At 48.5% G+C, this 12,645-nt stretch overlaps 1 protein-coding gene across 18 annotated transcripts in view; it reads right to left on the bottom strand.

Annotated features, from left to right (window-relative positions):
- PTPRF (protein tyrosine phosphatase receptor type F) overlaps positions 1–12,645 on the bottom strand; it is a 1,292,748-nt gene that overhangs the window by 40,541 nt on the left and 1,239,562 nt on the right. For 12 of the 18 annotated variants that reach the window (XM_040360892.1, XM_040360891.1, XM_040360897.1 and 9 more), the window contains 5 exons: positions 12,052–12,245; positions 9,934–9,960; positions 6,769–6,886; positions 3,249–3,827; positions 1,025–1,122 (listed from right to left, as the gene is read on the bottom strand). In XM_040360892.1, coding sequence (XP_040216826.1) covers positions 1,025–1,122; positions 3,249–3,827; positions 6,769–6,886; positions 9,934–9,960; positions 12,052–12,245 — 1,016 coding nt within the window. The remainder of the gene's footprint in view (positions 1–1,024; positions 1,123–3,248; positions 3,828–6,768; positions 6,887–9,933; positions 9,961–12,051; positions 12,246–12,645) is intronic. The other 6 variants (XM_040360896.1, XM_040360899.1, XM_040360907.1 and 3 more) reach the window with 1 other exon arrangement.

Raw genomic sequence — 12,645 nt, 5'->3', positions numbered from 1 at the left:
CTGCCCACACCGACCCAACCTTCTGCTCCCCACACTGACCCAACCTTCTGCCCACAACGACCCAACCTTCTGCTCCCCACAACGACCCAACCTTCTGCTCCCCACAACGACCCAACCTTCTGCTCCCCACAACGACCCAACCTTCTGCTCCCCACACGACCCAACCTTCTGCTCCCCACACCGACCCAACCATCTGCCCCCCACACTGACCCAACCTTCTGCTTCCCACACCGGCCCAACCGTCTGCTCCCCACACCGACCCAACCACCCAAAACTTGACGGTCAGAGTGAAGTTTAGGCAACAACTCATCCGCAATCCACGCTTTGCACACCGACCCAACCTTCTGCTTCCCACACTGACCCAACCTTCTGCTCCCCACACCGACCCAACCTTCTGCTCCCCACACCGACCCAACCTTCTGCTCCCCACACCGACCCAACCTTCTGCCCCCCACACCGACCCAACCTTCTTCTGCCCACACCGACCCAACCTTCTGCTCCCCACACCGACCCAACCTTCTGCTCCCCACACCGACCCAACCTTCTGCTCCCCACACCGACCCAAACCTTCTGCTCCCCACACCGACCCAAACCTTCTGCTCCCCACACCGACCCAAACCTTCTGCTCCCCACACCGACCCAACCTTCTGCTCCCCACACCGACCCAACCTTCTGCCCCCCACACCGACCCAACCTACTGCTCCCCACACCGACCCAACCTTCTGCTCCCCACACCGACCCAACCTTCTGCCCCCCACACCGACCCAACCTTCTGCTCCCCACACTGACCCAACCTTCTGCCCACACCGACCCAACCTTCTGCTCCCCACACCGACCCAACCTTCTGCTTCCCACACCGACCCAACTTTCTGCTCCCTACACTGACCCAACCTTCTGCCCCCCACACCGACCCAACCTTCTGCTTCCCACACCGACCCAACTTTCTGCCCCCAACACTGATCCAACGTTCCGCTCCGCCACCTCGAGCAGAGCCAAATTAAATGTTATATTATGTAACACTAACCTTGAAAGGCACAGCGGATTTGTACGAGTCGGGGACTTCCCAGCTGAGCAAGACCGATGTTTTCATCACCGCGTTCACCCTGAAATTCTTTGCAAACACTGCCAGGAGAGAGAAAACAAAACCTTCTGAGGGGATTCAATAACATTTTGAGAGGATACAGGTTTCTGACATATTTTCACAATATGTTGATGTTGATATTTTATTAACATTTTGAAGGAATGTATCCGCTCTGAAAGAGACCCGGAGAGCAGGGAGATCAGATTACAAGCCTGTCGTTTTATTTCTTGGAATAATTAAAATGTTACTAACCCCACAGCGGTATAATCAGTCTGTACATGCAGTAAAGCATGCTTGTTACCCTAACTGTGGAACCTAAGGGGTTAATCCTCTGCTTTGTGTAAAAATAGCTGTGTGATCCTGTCTGATCGATCAGAGCCTTGGGGGCACTCTGTACATGCTCAGTTTGGTGTGTATTGCTAGTGTTTTTTTTTTTTTTCTGATCAGCACAAGGCCAATCAGCACTGTCTAGACAGAGGGTCAGGGGGTCCTACAGCCTCACAGGACGATCAGGAGAGAATGAAAACTCCTCCTACAAGCTTTAACCAGACACTGATAGAAGTCACAAGACTGCTATATACTGCTGATGAGAAAAGGTATTCAGTATTTCCATGTTCTGTGTACTGTGGGAGATCAGATATATAGAGAATGCAGGCTCCTGGGTTAAGTAACACTTTGGCCCGGATTCACAAAGCACTTACGCCGACGTATCTCGAGATACGCCGCGTAAGTATAACTATGCGCCGTCGTATCTATGCGCCGTGCCCACAATCTGAGATACGCCTAAAAATAGGCTTCCTACGACGGATGTAACTTGCCTACGCCGTCATATCGTGGGCGCACATTTACGCTGGGCGCATTTGCCGCTCCAATTGATTTTCTATGCATATATGCAAATGAGGGAGATATGTCCGGCGTAAAGTTATTCCCCATATAGGAGGCGCAACCCATGCAAAGGTATGGACCAGGGAACACAAGCCGTCGTATCTTTTGTCGTTTACGTTGTACGTGAATATGACTAGGCGTAGGTTACGTTCACGTCGTAGGCAGTGATCCGGCGTATCTCACGGAGTAGTTCCGATGTGATTCTGAGCATGCGCACTTGGATGCGGCCACGGGACGGCGCATACGCCGTTCATTTTAAGTACTTCTATGGCGCTTGCCCCATCATTTGCATGGGGTCATGCCTCATTAGCATGGCTCACGCCCACTTCCACCTACACTGGCTTACGCCGCAGAAACCCAGCATATCTTTTAGAGGGAGTGGGAGCGAGTGCTTTGTGAATCCAGTGCTTGCCTCTGTACGCTGCGCCGACGTAGCGTATATTAGATACGCTACGCCCGCATAAATATGCGCCGATGTATGTAAATCCGGGCCTTTAAGTTTAGGTTTTGCCAGGGCTTTTTTTTCAGCGGGAACGCAGTTCCAGCACCTCAAACACTGAATGTATGCAGTGGTAAGGGATGGTGAAGTGTTTTGGGAAGTCTATTTTTTGCTGGCTACTACTGTTGCTGGTGGGTCTTATGTCGCTGGGAGGGGTCTTCCGTCGCTTGCTGCTGGACTGTCTATTAAAGCTGGAAGATCTATTGTTACTGGCGGGGTCTCTTGTTGCTGAGGTGGATCTATTGCTATTGGAGGTATTTTGCTGTTGAGGGTTCGTTGTTGGGGGTATCTTGTTGATGGGGGGGGGTCTATTATGGCTGGCTGCAGGGGATCAGGGATGGTGCTTGGTGGAGACAAGCGGTAAATTGGAATGGGGGGGGGGGGGGGAGGACCTGCAGCTATTCTATGAGAAAAAAAGCTTTGGGGTTCTTGCAAAAGCAATGAAGCAAATATATCAGTGTATGCACAGCCAGAACTTTTTTAAATGTACAAAAATTAAATACAAAAAAAGGTGCAAACATATAACAAAAGCCTACAAACAAACTAAAAGCACAGGGAAAAGGAGGGCAGTATATCAGTAAAAAGGGAAAGAAATGCATTTTTATTATAAATATTATATTTTATAAAAGTTGTGGAAAAACCAAAGATAAGGAGGGAGGTTCCAAATTCCATACCTTTTATACATCCCAATGGCTAAAGGTAAAAACTCTCCACAGCTTTTATAGAATATTGCCCCCTACGCTTACTCTCCCATAAGATGACCCGTCCTTCAAACATCCATACCTTGGTCCACAGGCATTGTGCGTGACTGAATGCTGGGGCTGAGGGGCCCGAGGCCCTTGTTGTTCCTTGCCCTGACCTTAATGTCATAGGTAGTGTCCGGCTTGAGGTTGACCAAAGTGATATGTGTGTCACGGGTGATGTTGAACACATCCTGAGGGCTGTTGATGTCTCGGTACACCACTGTGTAGTTCGTGATCTTTCCGTTGCGTTCCGCCAAGACTGGCGGGTCCCAGGACACCTCAGTGGTAGACGTGGTGAGCCCAACGACCGCCAGGTTCTGGGGGAACCCACTGGGCACATCCTCAGGCGTGGAGATCTCCTTCTCGTACTCCTCTCCAAAGCCGGCCCGGTTCTTGGCGGACAGTTTGAAGACGTAGGTGGCCCCCCGGTGCAGTTTGGTCACCGTGTAGTGATGATCGTTCTTTCCAAAGTCCATGGTGATGAATTTCTCCTCGTCCACCCGTTTGTACTGCAGGCGGAAGCCCTGGATCTCTCCCATCGGCTCTCTGGGTGGATGCCACTGAATGAGTGCCGTGTTCTGAGACGTTGTGCCGATCACCATGCTGGGCCTACCTGGCACTAGAATGATAAAAAATTCATTTTAGAAGGGTTATGGACTCAGTTGTATGGAACCAACACAAAACAGTGAGCCAAAGTCTGCCCATCTTAGAGGGCATCTTACACCATTGGATTAAAACGTTTAATTAGGATTCTTGTTCTAATCAAAGGGCAATGTCCCTGATCTCCTGGTAGTACCAGGTCAAGCCAACACCCCCAGCCTGCAGATTGGAAAATGAAGGAGCTGAAGCACTCCAATGAGTTATCCTTCTACTCACTTTAGTTGGAAGGCTGTAGATGGCCCAATGGATTGGTGAATCCCTTCGAAAAGCACTACATAGTAAATTGTGGAGCCTGGAGATTTATCTCTCTGCAGAGGTGTATGAACAGGGGTTGCCATTGCGACCTGGCCCCATGCTCCAGGAGAGGGGGGGTGGAGGGGGTGGTGGCATGTAGAGCAACCGATCCCTCCATGTAGTCTCTGAATGCCTGCTTCTCCTCCTCTCCCTCCCACAGACATTCAGTGGCTGCAGGAGGGAAATGGAGGGCATTGGTTCGTCTACATGCCGCCTCCCTATCCTGCTCCTACATTTTATGTATGGGAAGCCCTGTACAGAGCTATTCCTGTTCATTCATTCTGAGACTGCAAAGAAAGGGATTGATGAATCTGTCCTCAGTCCCTTTCTCAAAAGTGAGACATCAGGGGGTTTAGACCCCTAATATTTCACCAACGTCCCCCAACGTGAGGCCCTAGAATTTTTTTTTGTAAAAAATAGAACTGTAAAAAAGAAATAAAGCAAAATAAAATGAAAAAAAAAACAATAAAAAATAAAACAACAAAAATAAAAACCTACTGACACCAGTGGGGGAACTACCAGGGTCGCAACTCGCAAAAGTCGCACTTGTGCAGCTGAGACGGCAAAGAAAGGGACTGGTGAATCTGTCCTCAGTCCCTTTCTCTGTCTCAAAAGTGAGACATCAGGGGTCTGTTTAGACCCCTGCTATTTCTCCAACGTCCCCCAACAGGGGTCCTAAAAAAATAAAAATAAAATAAAAAAGCAAAATAAAATGGTAAAAAAAACAATAAAAAATAAAACAACAAAAAAAAGCCTACTGACACCAGTGGCGGAACTAACAGGGTCCTCACGACTGGTTGTTGGCACTCGCACCACCATGGGGGGACCCCAATGGAGCAAAAAGGTGGCCCGCTATTGGGACCATAAAAAAAGGGTCCCACAATGGTATTAAAGGGCCCCGGGATCAGTGGGAAGAGCCCTTCACGGTTTCTTGCACTGGGGCCATGAAGTTTCTAGTTATGCCTCTGTCTCTCTGCATTACTCCATCCACATTCCTCCATCCTACCGTTGGCTCCTTGAACCACATGCAATATATAGACACCTCTCACCATAGACACAAGGTGAGCATGTCTTGCCTTACACATTATTTTCTAGCGATGGTGTACTCCCTCTTTGTATTTTGTAATACTGGGGTGTAACTAAAACACAAAGCTAAGGGAAATTTCCCACAGGTAGCAATAAAAAACATGATAGAGATTCTAACCCCCCCCCCCCCCCCCCACATTCAAAACTAAAGTGAAGCAGAGTTGGGTCTAAACCAGTGGTTCTCAACCTGGGGTCAGGACCCCCTCGGGGGTCTAATGATGATTTACCAGGGGTCACCAAATCCTGGACTGTTCCTGAAGCCCGTATCACTCTCCCAGCATTTTTGCAGCCACCCAGCAGGACTATCCCTGGAGCATGTGGCCACCCATCTGGGCTGTTCCTGGAGCCTGCAGCTGCCCACTCAGTCTCTTCGCAGGCGCCCATTCAGTTTACGGCATGGCTGGGGGGCAAAGACTAGAGGTCAGCTGACTGCGGAGGAATGTGAAGTGGGAGGGGCTGGAGGAGACCCTATCTCCTGATTTCGGCATAGGTGTCACTGTTTCGAGACACCACAGAGCTGAAGACACAGTGAAGCCGGAGACAGTGAGTGACACTACCTGCGAATATAGGGCCAAATTCACAAAGAATTGCCCTGGCGCAGCGTATCAGAGATACGCTACGCCGCCGTATCTTACCTGGCGGAATTTCGAATCCGGGAAGATTTTGCACCGTAAGTTACGGCGGCGTAGTGTATTTCTCGGCGCGTATTTCAAATTGGGCGGGTAGGGGGCGTGATTCATTTAAATGAAGCGCGTCCCCGCGCCGATTGAAATGCGCATGCTCCGTTTCGAAATTTCCCGCCGTGCTTTGCGCGAAATGACGTCGCACTGACGTCATTTTTTGAACTTAGACGTGAGTTACGTCCTTTCCTATTCACGGACGACTTACGCAAAAAAAAAAAAATTTCAAAATTCGACGCGGGAACGACGGCCATACTTTAACATGGCAAGTCTATCTATACGCCACGAAATAGAAGCTTTAACTATACGCCGGGAAAAGCCGACTAGCGACGACGTAAGAGAATGCGATGGCCGCGCGTACCTTTGTGGATCGACGGAAAAAGCTAATTAGCATACCCGACGCGGAAAACGAAGCAAACTCCACCCAGCGGGCGCCGAAGTATTACACCTACGATCCGAAGGCTTTCGAAGACGTACGCCTGTCGGATCGAAGCCAGAAGCCGTTGTATCTTGGTTTGAGGATTCAAACTAAAGATACGACGCGGCAAATTTGAAAGTACGCCGGTGTATCAGTAGATACGCCGGCGTACTTCTTCTGTGAATCTGGCCCATAGTTGCCATTACAAGGACTCAGGGAGCGCTAAATGCCTGTGGGTTAGGGGCGTAAATTACTTGTCTTGCCTTGGGTGCCGACAACCCACGCTACGAATATAATTTTACTGTTAGGGGTCCCCACAACTTGGGAAATGTTATCAAGGGGTCACGGCCCTAGAAGGTTGAGAACCACTGGTCTAAACACACAACTGGTTTCTTCTTCACTATAACATTGGTGGTACTTACCGGCCCCTGTAGTGGTCACAACTTTGGGCTTACTCCTGGCGCCGTCTCCCTTGGTGGTATAAGCCGCCACAGTGATGGAGTAGGTGGTCTCTGGGGAAAGCCCAGTAATCAGGGCCTCCTGAATATGGGAAATAAGAGAGCGGTTACATTTTTACTCCAACACTCAAAGCTGCCAGTGATGCAGTTCTGCGTTTGCACAGAAGGGGGAACTGTAGGAACGCGCTACACATCGCCCCCTTCTGCCTTTTTACTAAATGTGCTTTTTTTTTTTTTGTTGTTCCCGGAGGTTACAGTCTCACTCAGGGAGGATAAGTGGCTCAGTGCGCTGCAAATCACTTATGTTAGGAGGAGAGTACGAAGATTCCCGGTCTCTGTAGGATAAATGATCGATGGATATGCAGGCAATTCTGCGAAGGAGTGGACAATGCAGCGTAACTGGCAATACATTGGCGCAAACAACAGGCACACCGGCAAACGTATTTGTGATTCGGCAATGAAAAAAATAAAAATAAAAAATCCAAAACCAAGAGAGAGCGAGAGAGAGAGAGCGAAATGCAATTTGTAGAGCGATAGCAATCATTATGCCCCCATGATTATTCAATGAGAATCACATCCCAGCAGACGCAGAGAAGTGGCAGAGTTGATTGATGCCGCTTGCCCGCCCCTGTGCCCTCCGCTCCCCCCCCCCCACACCTCCTTCAAGCCCTAATTTCCATGCAATACCCGTGGCTTCCCAAGCTTGAAATCAAAGCAGGGAGGACTTGAGAAACAGAGAAAACAAGAGGCAGTGACGGAGGATGGATAGAGAACAGAATGCAGAGAATATCCCATTATTGAACCAATGATTATGGGACGGGGGGGGGGGGAGGGGCTGTCACAGAGGTCTCGTTGCCCTCCCAGTACCATAGACTGTAATAAGAAGGGCGGCTCTCACTTATATGGAAGATGGGTTTTGTTCTGCGTGTTTTGCAGCTGTGTGTGCTTGTTGTTTCAATGCTTTTCTTTATGCATTTGAATGATTTCCATTGTTTGATACATTTTTGTTACAATCACATTACATTTCCCTTCTCTTTGTGCAGCAGGGGGGCAGATCGTGGTGCCATGCAATGAATAACAACACGACACGGCTATTCATACAGCTAGGACTAGGAGTATTCACTGTCTATATGAGCATTGGGACCGTATGAAACAAACACCAGCATCAGAAGTGCATTGCACTAAGCACCTGCATGGACCCCCCACAATACCTGAACCTCTAAAAATCTGCAGGCACTGGTGTCCACTACTACTACAGGAAACATTGTGCCTAGGGTTACCACCTGTGTGGGATTCACCCGGACAGTCCGGGTTTTTTGAATCATGTGTCTGGGTTTCAGTCCCTCTGAAACCCGGACACAATATTCAGGCAGGAATGTGGCTCAGGTAAAGGGTCTGACAGGAAAGATGGGATGGACAGCCGCACTCCAAGAAAAACCATAAGGTTGTCTTTATTGTAAAAAATTGATAAAAAAATAAACTAAAAAACAAGCAGAACACAGGGAAAACAGCCTACGCGTTTCACACTCCAATTAGTGCTCAGCCATGAAAGCACTAATAGGAGTGTGAAACGCGTAGGCTGTTTTCCCTGTGTTCTGCTTGTTTTGTAGTGCATCTTTTATCCATTTTTTACAATAAAGACAACCTTATGGTTTTTCTTGGAGTGCGGCTGTCCATCCCGTCTTTCCTCATATCAATTGCTTCGTGCATTGCCAGCACCCTTGATTTCATGAACTGCTGCTGATTTTCCCAACACACCCACCTGGAGCGCTTACTCCCTTCCCTAAAGGGTCCGTCAGGAGGGTGAGGGGACACCATATTACTATTCTCTTTGAAGTGCCCAAAGGTGTCCCAGGTCTATTACAATCCTATAATGCACAGGTGTCAAACACAAGGCCTTGCGGGCCGAATCCGGCCCTCCGGGCCATTTCATGTGGCCATCGCACCTTTCCTGCAGCTGCAGGAGAGCTCCAGCTGGTCCTCCTCGAGACGTGGTTGGAGTTTCTGATGGGTTGGAGAAATTTCATGTGGCCCTCTAAACTCTCCTGCAGCTGCGGCACCCCCCCCCCCCTCAGCTCCGCTCCCGACTTGTCTCAGCAAAAGGCAGCAGAACTCCTCCACCAGATCTTGCACTTCTCCCTGCAGCCGCAGAGAGGCGAGGCTCGTCTCTGCACCCCCCCGTCTCAGCAGAGAAGAGGACATGACTCCTCGTACAGATCCTGCGCATCTCTGTGCAGCCGCAGCACCACCTTGTCTCCACCTCCCGGTCTCAGCATTCAGCACCTTCCGGTGACTTGTCGGTATTGTTCCCCTATCCAGATGGTTCCTGTAAGGACTGCGCAGGCGCAATCCTTGCCGACGGAAATCTCCCAACCTCAGCCGGCATCCAGGCTCATTCCTTAACATCCCCGTGGATTGGAGGATGTTAAAAAAGAGCCAGGAGGCCGAGCGAGCGGAGGATGCCGGCCGAGGTTCGGAGATTTCCCTCGGCAAGGATTGCGCCTGCGCAGTCCTTACAGGAACCATCCTGATAGCCGAAACCATGTTGGCAGATCACCGGCAGCTGATTCCTGCCCTCCTCGGGGTCCTCCTCTTAGCCATAATGCTGATGTGGCCCACAGTGAAATGGAGTTGGACACCCCCCGACTCTACTACTTCTTTCTGAAGAAGGTAAATATTTTGCAGACCTTTTGTTTTGATGCACCCGGGATGCAGTTAGTGGGAATTGAACTGAAGATTCAGTTTGGCTTTACATCTACACAATCCTGTACAGTGAACAGGTAGGTGTGCACGCCAACTGCACTACACAATGCTTTGAATGTGTTTGTGCTACAACCCCAGGCTTGCTTTTACCCATGTCACGTTACAGGATAGCAGTATAACAAGGATTGTTTGGACACCTGATGAAGGTACAAGTGTCCTAAAACATATACGATGGTGATTATGCGCACGTCTTTGTAACTTGGTTCTGCCTAAACATGGCTTCCTAGTGTGTAGGTGTGACAGGTGCTCTTTAAATTTGAGGTGATGAGTCAGTACGAGTTGGCTCTGTGACAGCCCCTGGCCCCCTCCGCCTTTACAAACGCGATCACGCAACCTTCCCACGGACGGCAAACAAGATGTACTCACGTATTCTGCAGATTCCTCAGGTCTCCACTGGGAGGGACAGAGAGAAGAGGGGTAAATGGGATATGCAGGAAAAGGGTTAACAACAAGCAGGGGTGTTGGCAGCTAATGCTGACTCTATGAAAAGGGAGACATGCTAGGGATAGATGGGAAATGTACACATATAACAGCGGGCTGAGTGGAGGGGGGGGGGGATGTGGGGAATAAATGGATATATTAGCTCTGCAAAGGAGGGACAGGACATGTTGGAGGAATTTACAAAGATGCAGGGAGAGGCAGTGAGGAATAAAATCTAATTGATTATCGGCAAAACTTATATTGGTAATTCTCTGTTTAGCAGCTGGATTTTCATCTGCCTAAAGCGGACCTGTCATGACAGAAGAACGTAGGAGGTCACTGCTGACATTTAGAAAGATCAAACAGCGCGTTGGTTTACATGTGTATGGCGGCAGTGGAGTCCTTTCCGACACGTTTCGTCTCCTTAGACGTCATCTGGAGACAAAACGCGTTGGTAGGGAAACCACCTCCGCCATACACATGTAAACCAAAGCGCTGTTTGACCTTACATATAGAAAGTTTTATAGCTTCATTAAAATCATTTCGATTTTATACAGAATCATGCTATTTGGCCTTTTCTATTCTCCGTTCTTCAAATATCCCTGCCATTGTATGGGAGAACCTAATTGTTGTCCCCTATGAAACAACTTTTCATGGAGATCGTCATCCTAGTGATAGTTTGAGGATTCGGTCTAGCTACCAAGGACTTCCAGGTCTTCACCTAGCTTGTTGCCTGTCAACACAAGTTTGTTTGACTCGTAGAACATACGTTCTCTTGAGTTCAAACCATTCGGTAAGCCTTCATCTCATCGGTGGTGGCTCCCTTCACTTTCAACATTTGTTTATGTTTATTCACCGTTTGGATGTCACCATGATGTTTTGAACACTTGGCTCATGTTTTTTCACAGCGCCATTGGGACTTTATATTTTTTTTCAATTGGCAATTCACATGGACTTTATGTTTTTGTGTTTATTTTCACTCATATGATGATTTCATATTTGCATTAGAGCACCATCAAATCAAGGGAGCAGTCCTAATCAAGGACTTTTGCTATTTAGTGCTACACTATATTTTCCACAATTTTTTAGCTACTAAGTGACTCCAGAAGAACCCACCAACAGGTCATATGCTTTAAATTTTTCCTTCATCTCCCACAGTCAATGTATCACAGAGCTGAGGGAAATCCTGAAAACATGACCAGTTGGAGGTATCCAAGTACTGAAGATGTGATTACTGCTTTACATAATGACCTAACCTTAAAGTCGTTGTAAACCCTTACAGACCACTTATACCTACAGGTAAGCCTAGATTAAAGCCTCGTACACACAATAGGTTAACCAGAGGACAATGGTCTGAAGGTCCGTTTTCATCGGTCAAAACCGATCATGTGTAGGCCCCATAGGTTATTTAACCATCGGTTAAAAAAAAGACAACATGCTTTAAAATTAACCTATGGATTCCTAACCGATAGGTCAAAACCGATCGTTAGTAGGCACGACCATCGGTTAAAAATCCATGCATGCTCAGAATCAAGTCGACGCATGCTTGGAAGCATTGAACTTCGTTTTTTCAGCACGTCGTTGTGTTTTACGTCAACGCGTTCTGACACGATCGGTTTTTTAACCAATGGTGTGTAGGCGCGACGGACCATCAGTCAGCTTCATCGGTTAACCGATGACAACGGTCCTTCAGACCGTTTTTATCGGATGGACTGATCGTGTGTACAAGGCTTTATTGTTGTGGGGCCCAAAACAGCTGACCCTTGAGCCTACACTGCCTGAAAATAGTTGACAAGTGGATTTGGGACGGGAGGTCACAAGAAAATGTTTGCCCAGGGTCCAAACGATATTAAATATGGCCATGCAGTGATGGCTCACAATTTACTGTCAATCTTTGTAAATTCCCCCACCAGATACTGCAGGACTCGCTTTAGCAGGTGTCACTCTAGTCTTAGGATTAGTGGGAGGGGTGGAGGAGGTGGGAAAAAGGGTCACACCAGTGGAGATCCAAAATGTCCAAATCTTGAGCCAAAAACAACCCCAACCGTTTTCTCATCAACTCACCTGAGCCTCAGCCAGCATAACGTCCTTAATGATGGGGTTGCCACGAGGTTCCCCACCCTCAAGGCGGACGTAGGTCACTTGGTAGCCCCGGATCTGCCCGTTCTGCTTCGTGGGGAGGGGTGACTTCCAGCTAACGCGGATGGATGTAGAATTGGCCGAGTCCACCTCGACCTTCCTGGGTGGAGCGCTGGGCACTGCAGAGGTACACAGGGAGGGAGGATTCATAAATCCATACATTAGAAAACATGAATGAAGTCCATAGAAACGTGTGAAACAAAGGATTGACCACTTGCAGCAGTGAAGGAAAGCAGATCTTAGCAGTCTATGCTACAGAGAAGAGGTCAGGCTGTCCAGCACTTCTTGACGTGCACTATCAAGGGTTAGTGTGATCCACATATAATTTAGTATTTGACAGCAGTTGTATGGCAGGCACTTGAATGCAAGGCACTCTGGGAATTAATGGGCAGCCAAATCACACATCATGCAAAAAACCTTGCCCCTTCCTAACTTCTCCTAAAATAATTTCTCAAAATGACAGGTTCTCTTGACAAGCTATAACATAATACTTACCCTTGCTACACTCCTCACTGTTCC

Source organism: Rana temporaria, chromosome 7 (genome assembly GCF_905171775.1).
Source record: "Rana temporaria chromosome 7, aRanTem1.1, whole genome shotgun sequence".
NCBI classification, from domain to species: domain Eukaryota; kingdom Metazoa; phylum Chordata; class Amphibia; order Anura; family Ranidae; genus Rana; species Rana temporaria.
Note: the sequence above shows the minus strand (reverse complement) of the source record. Positions and strands in the feature narration are given on the sequence as shown.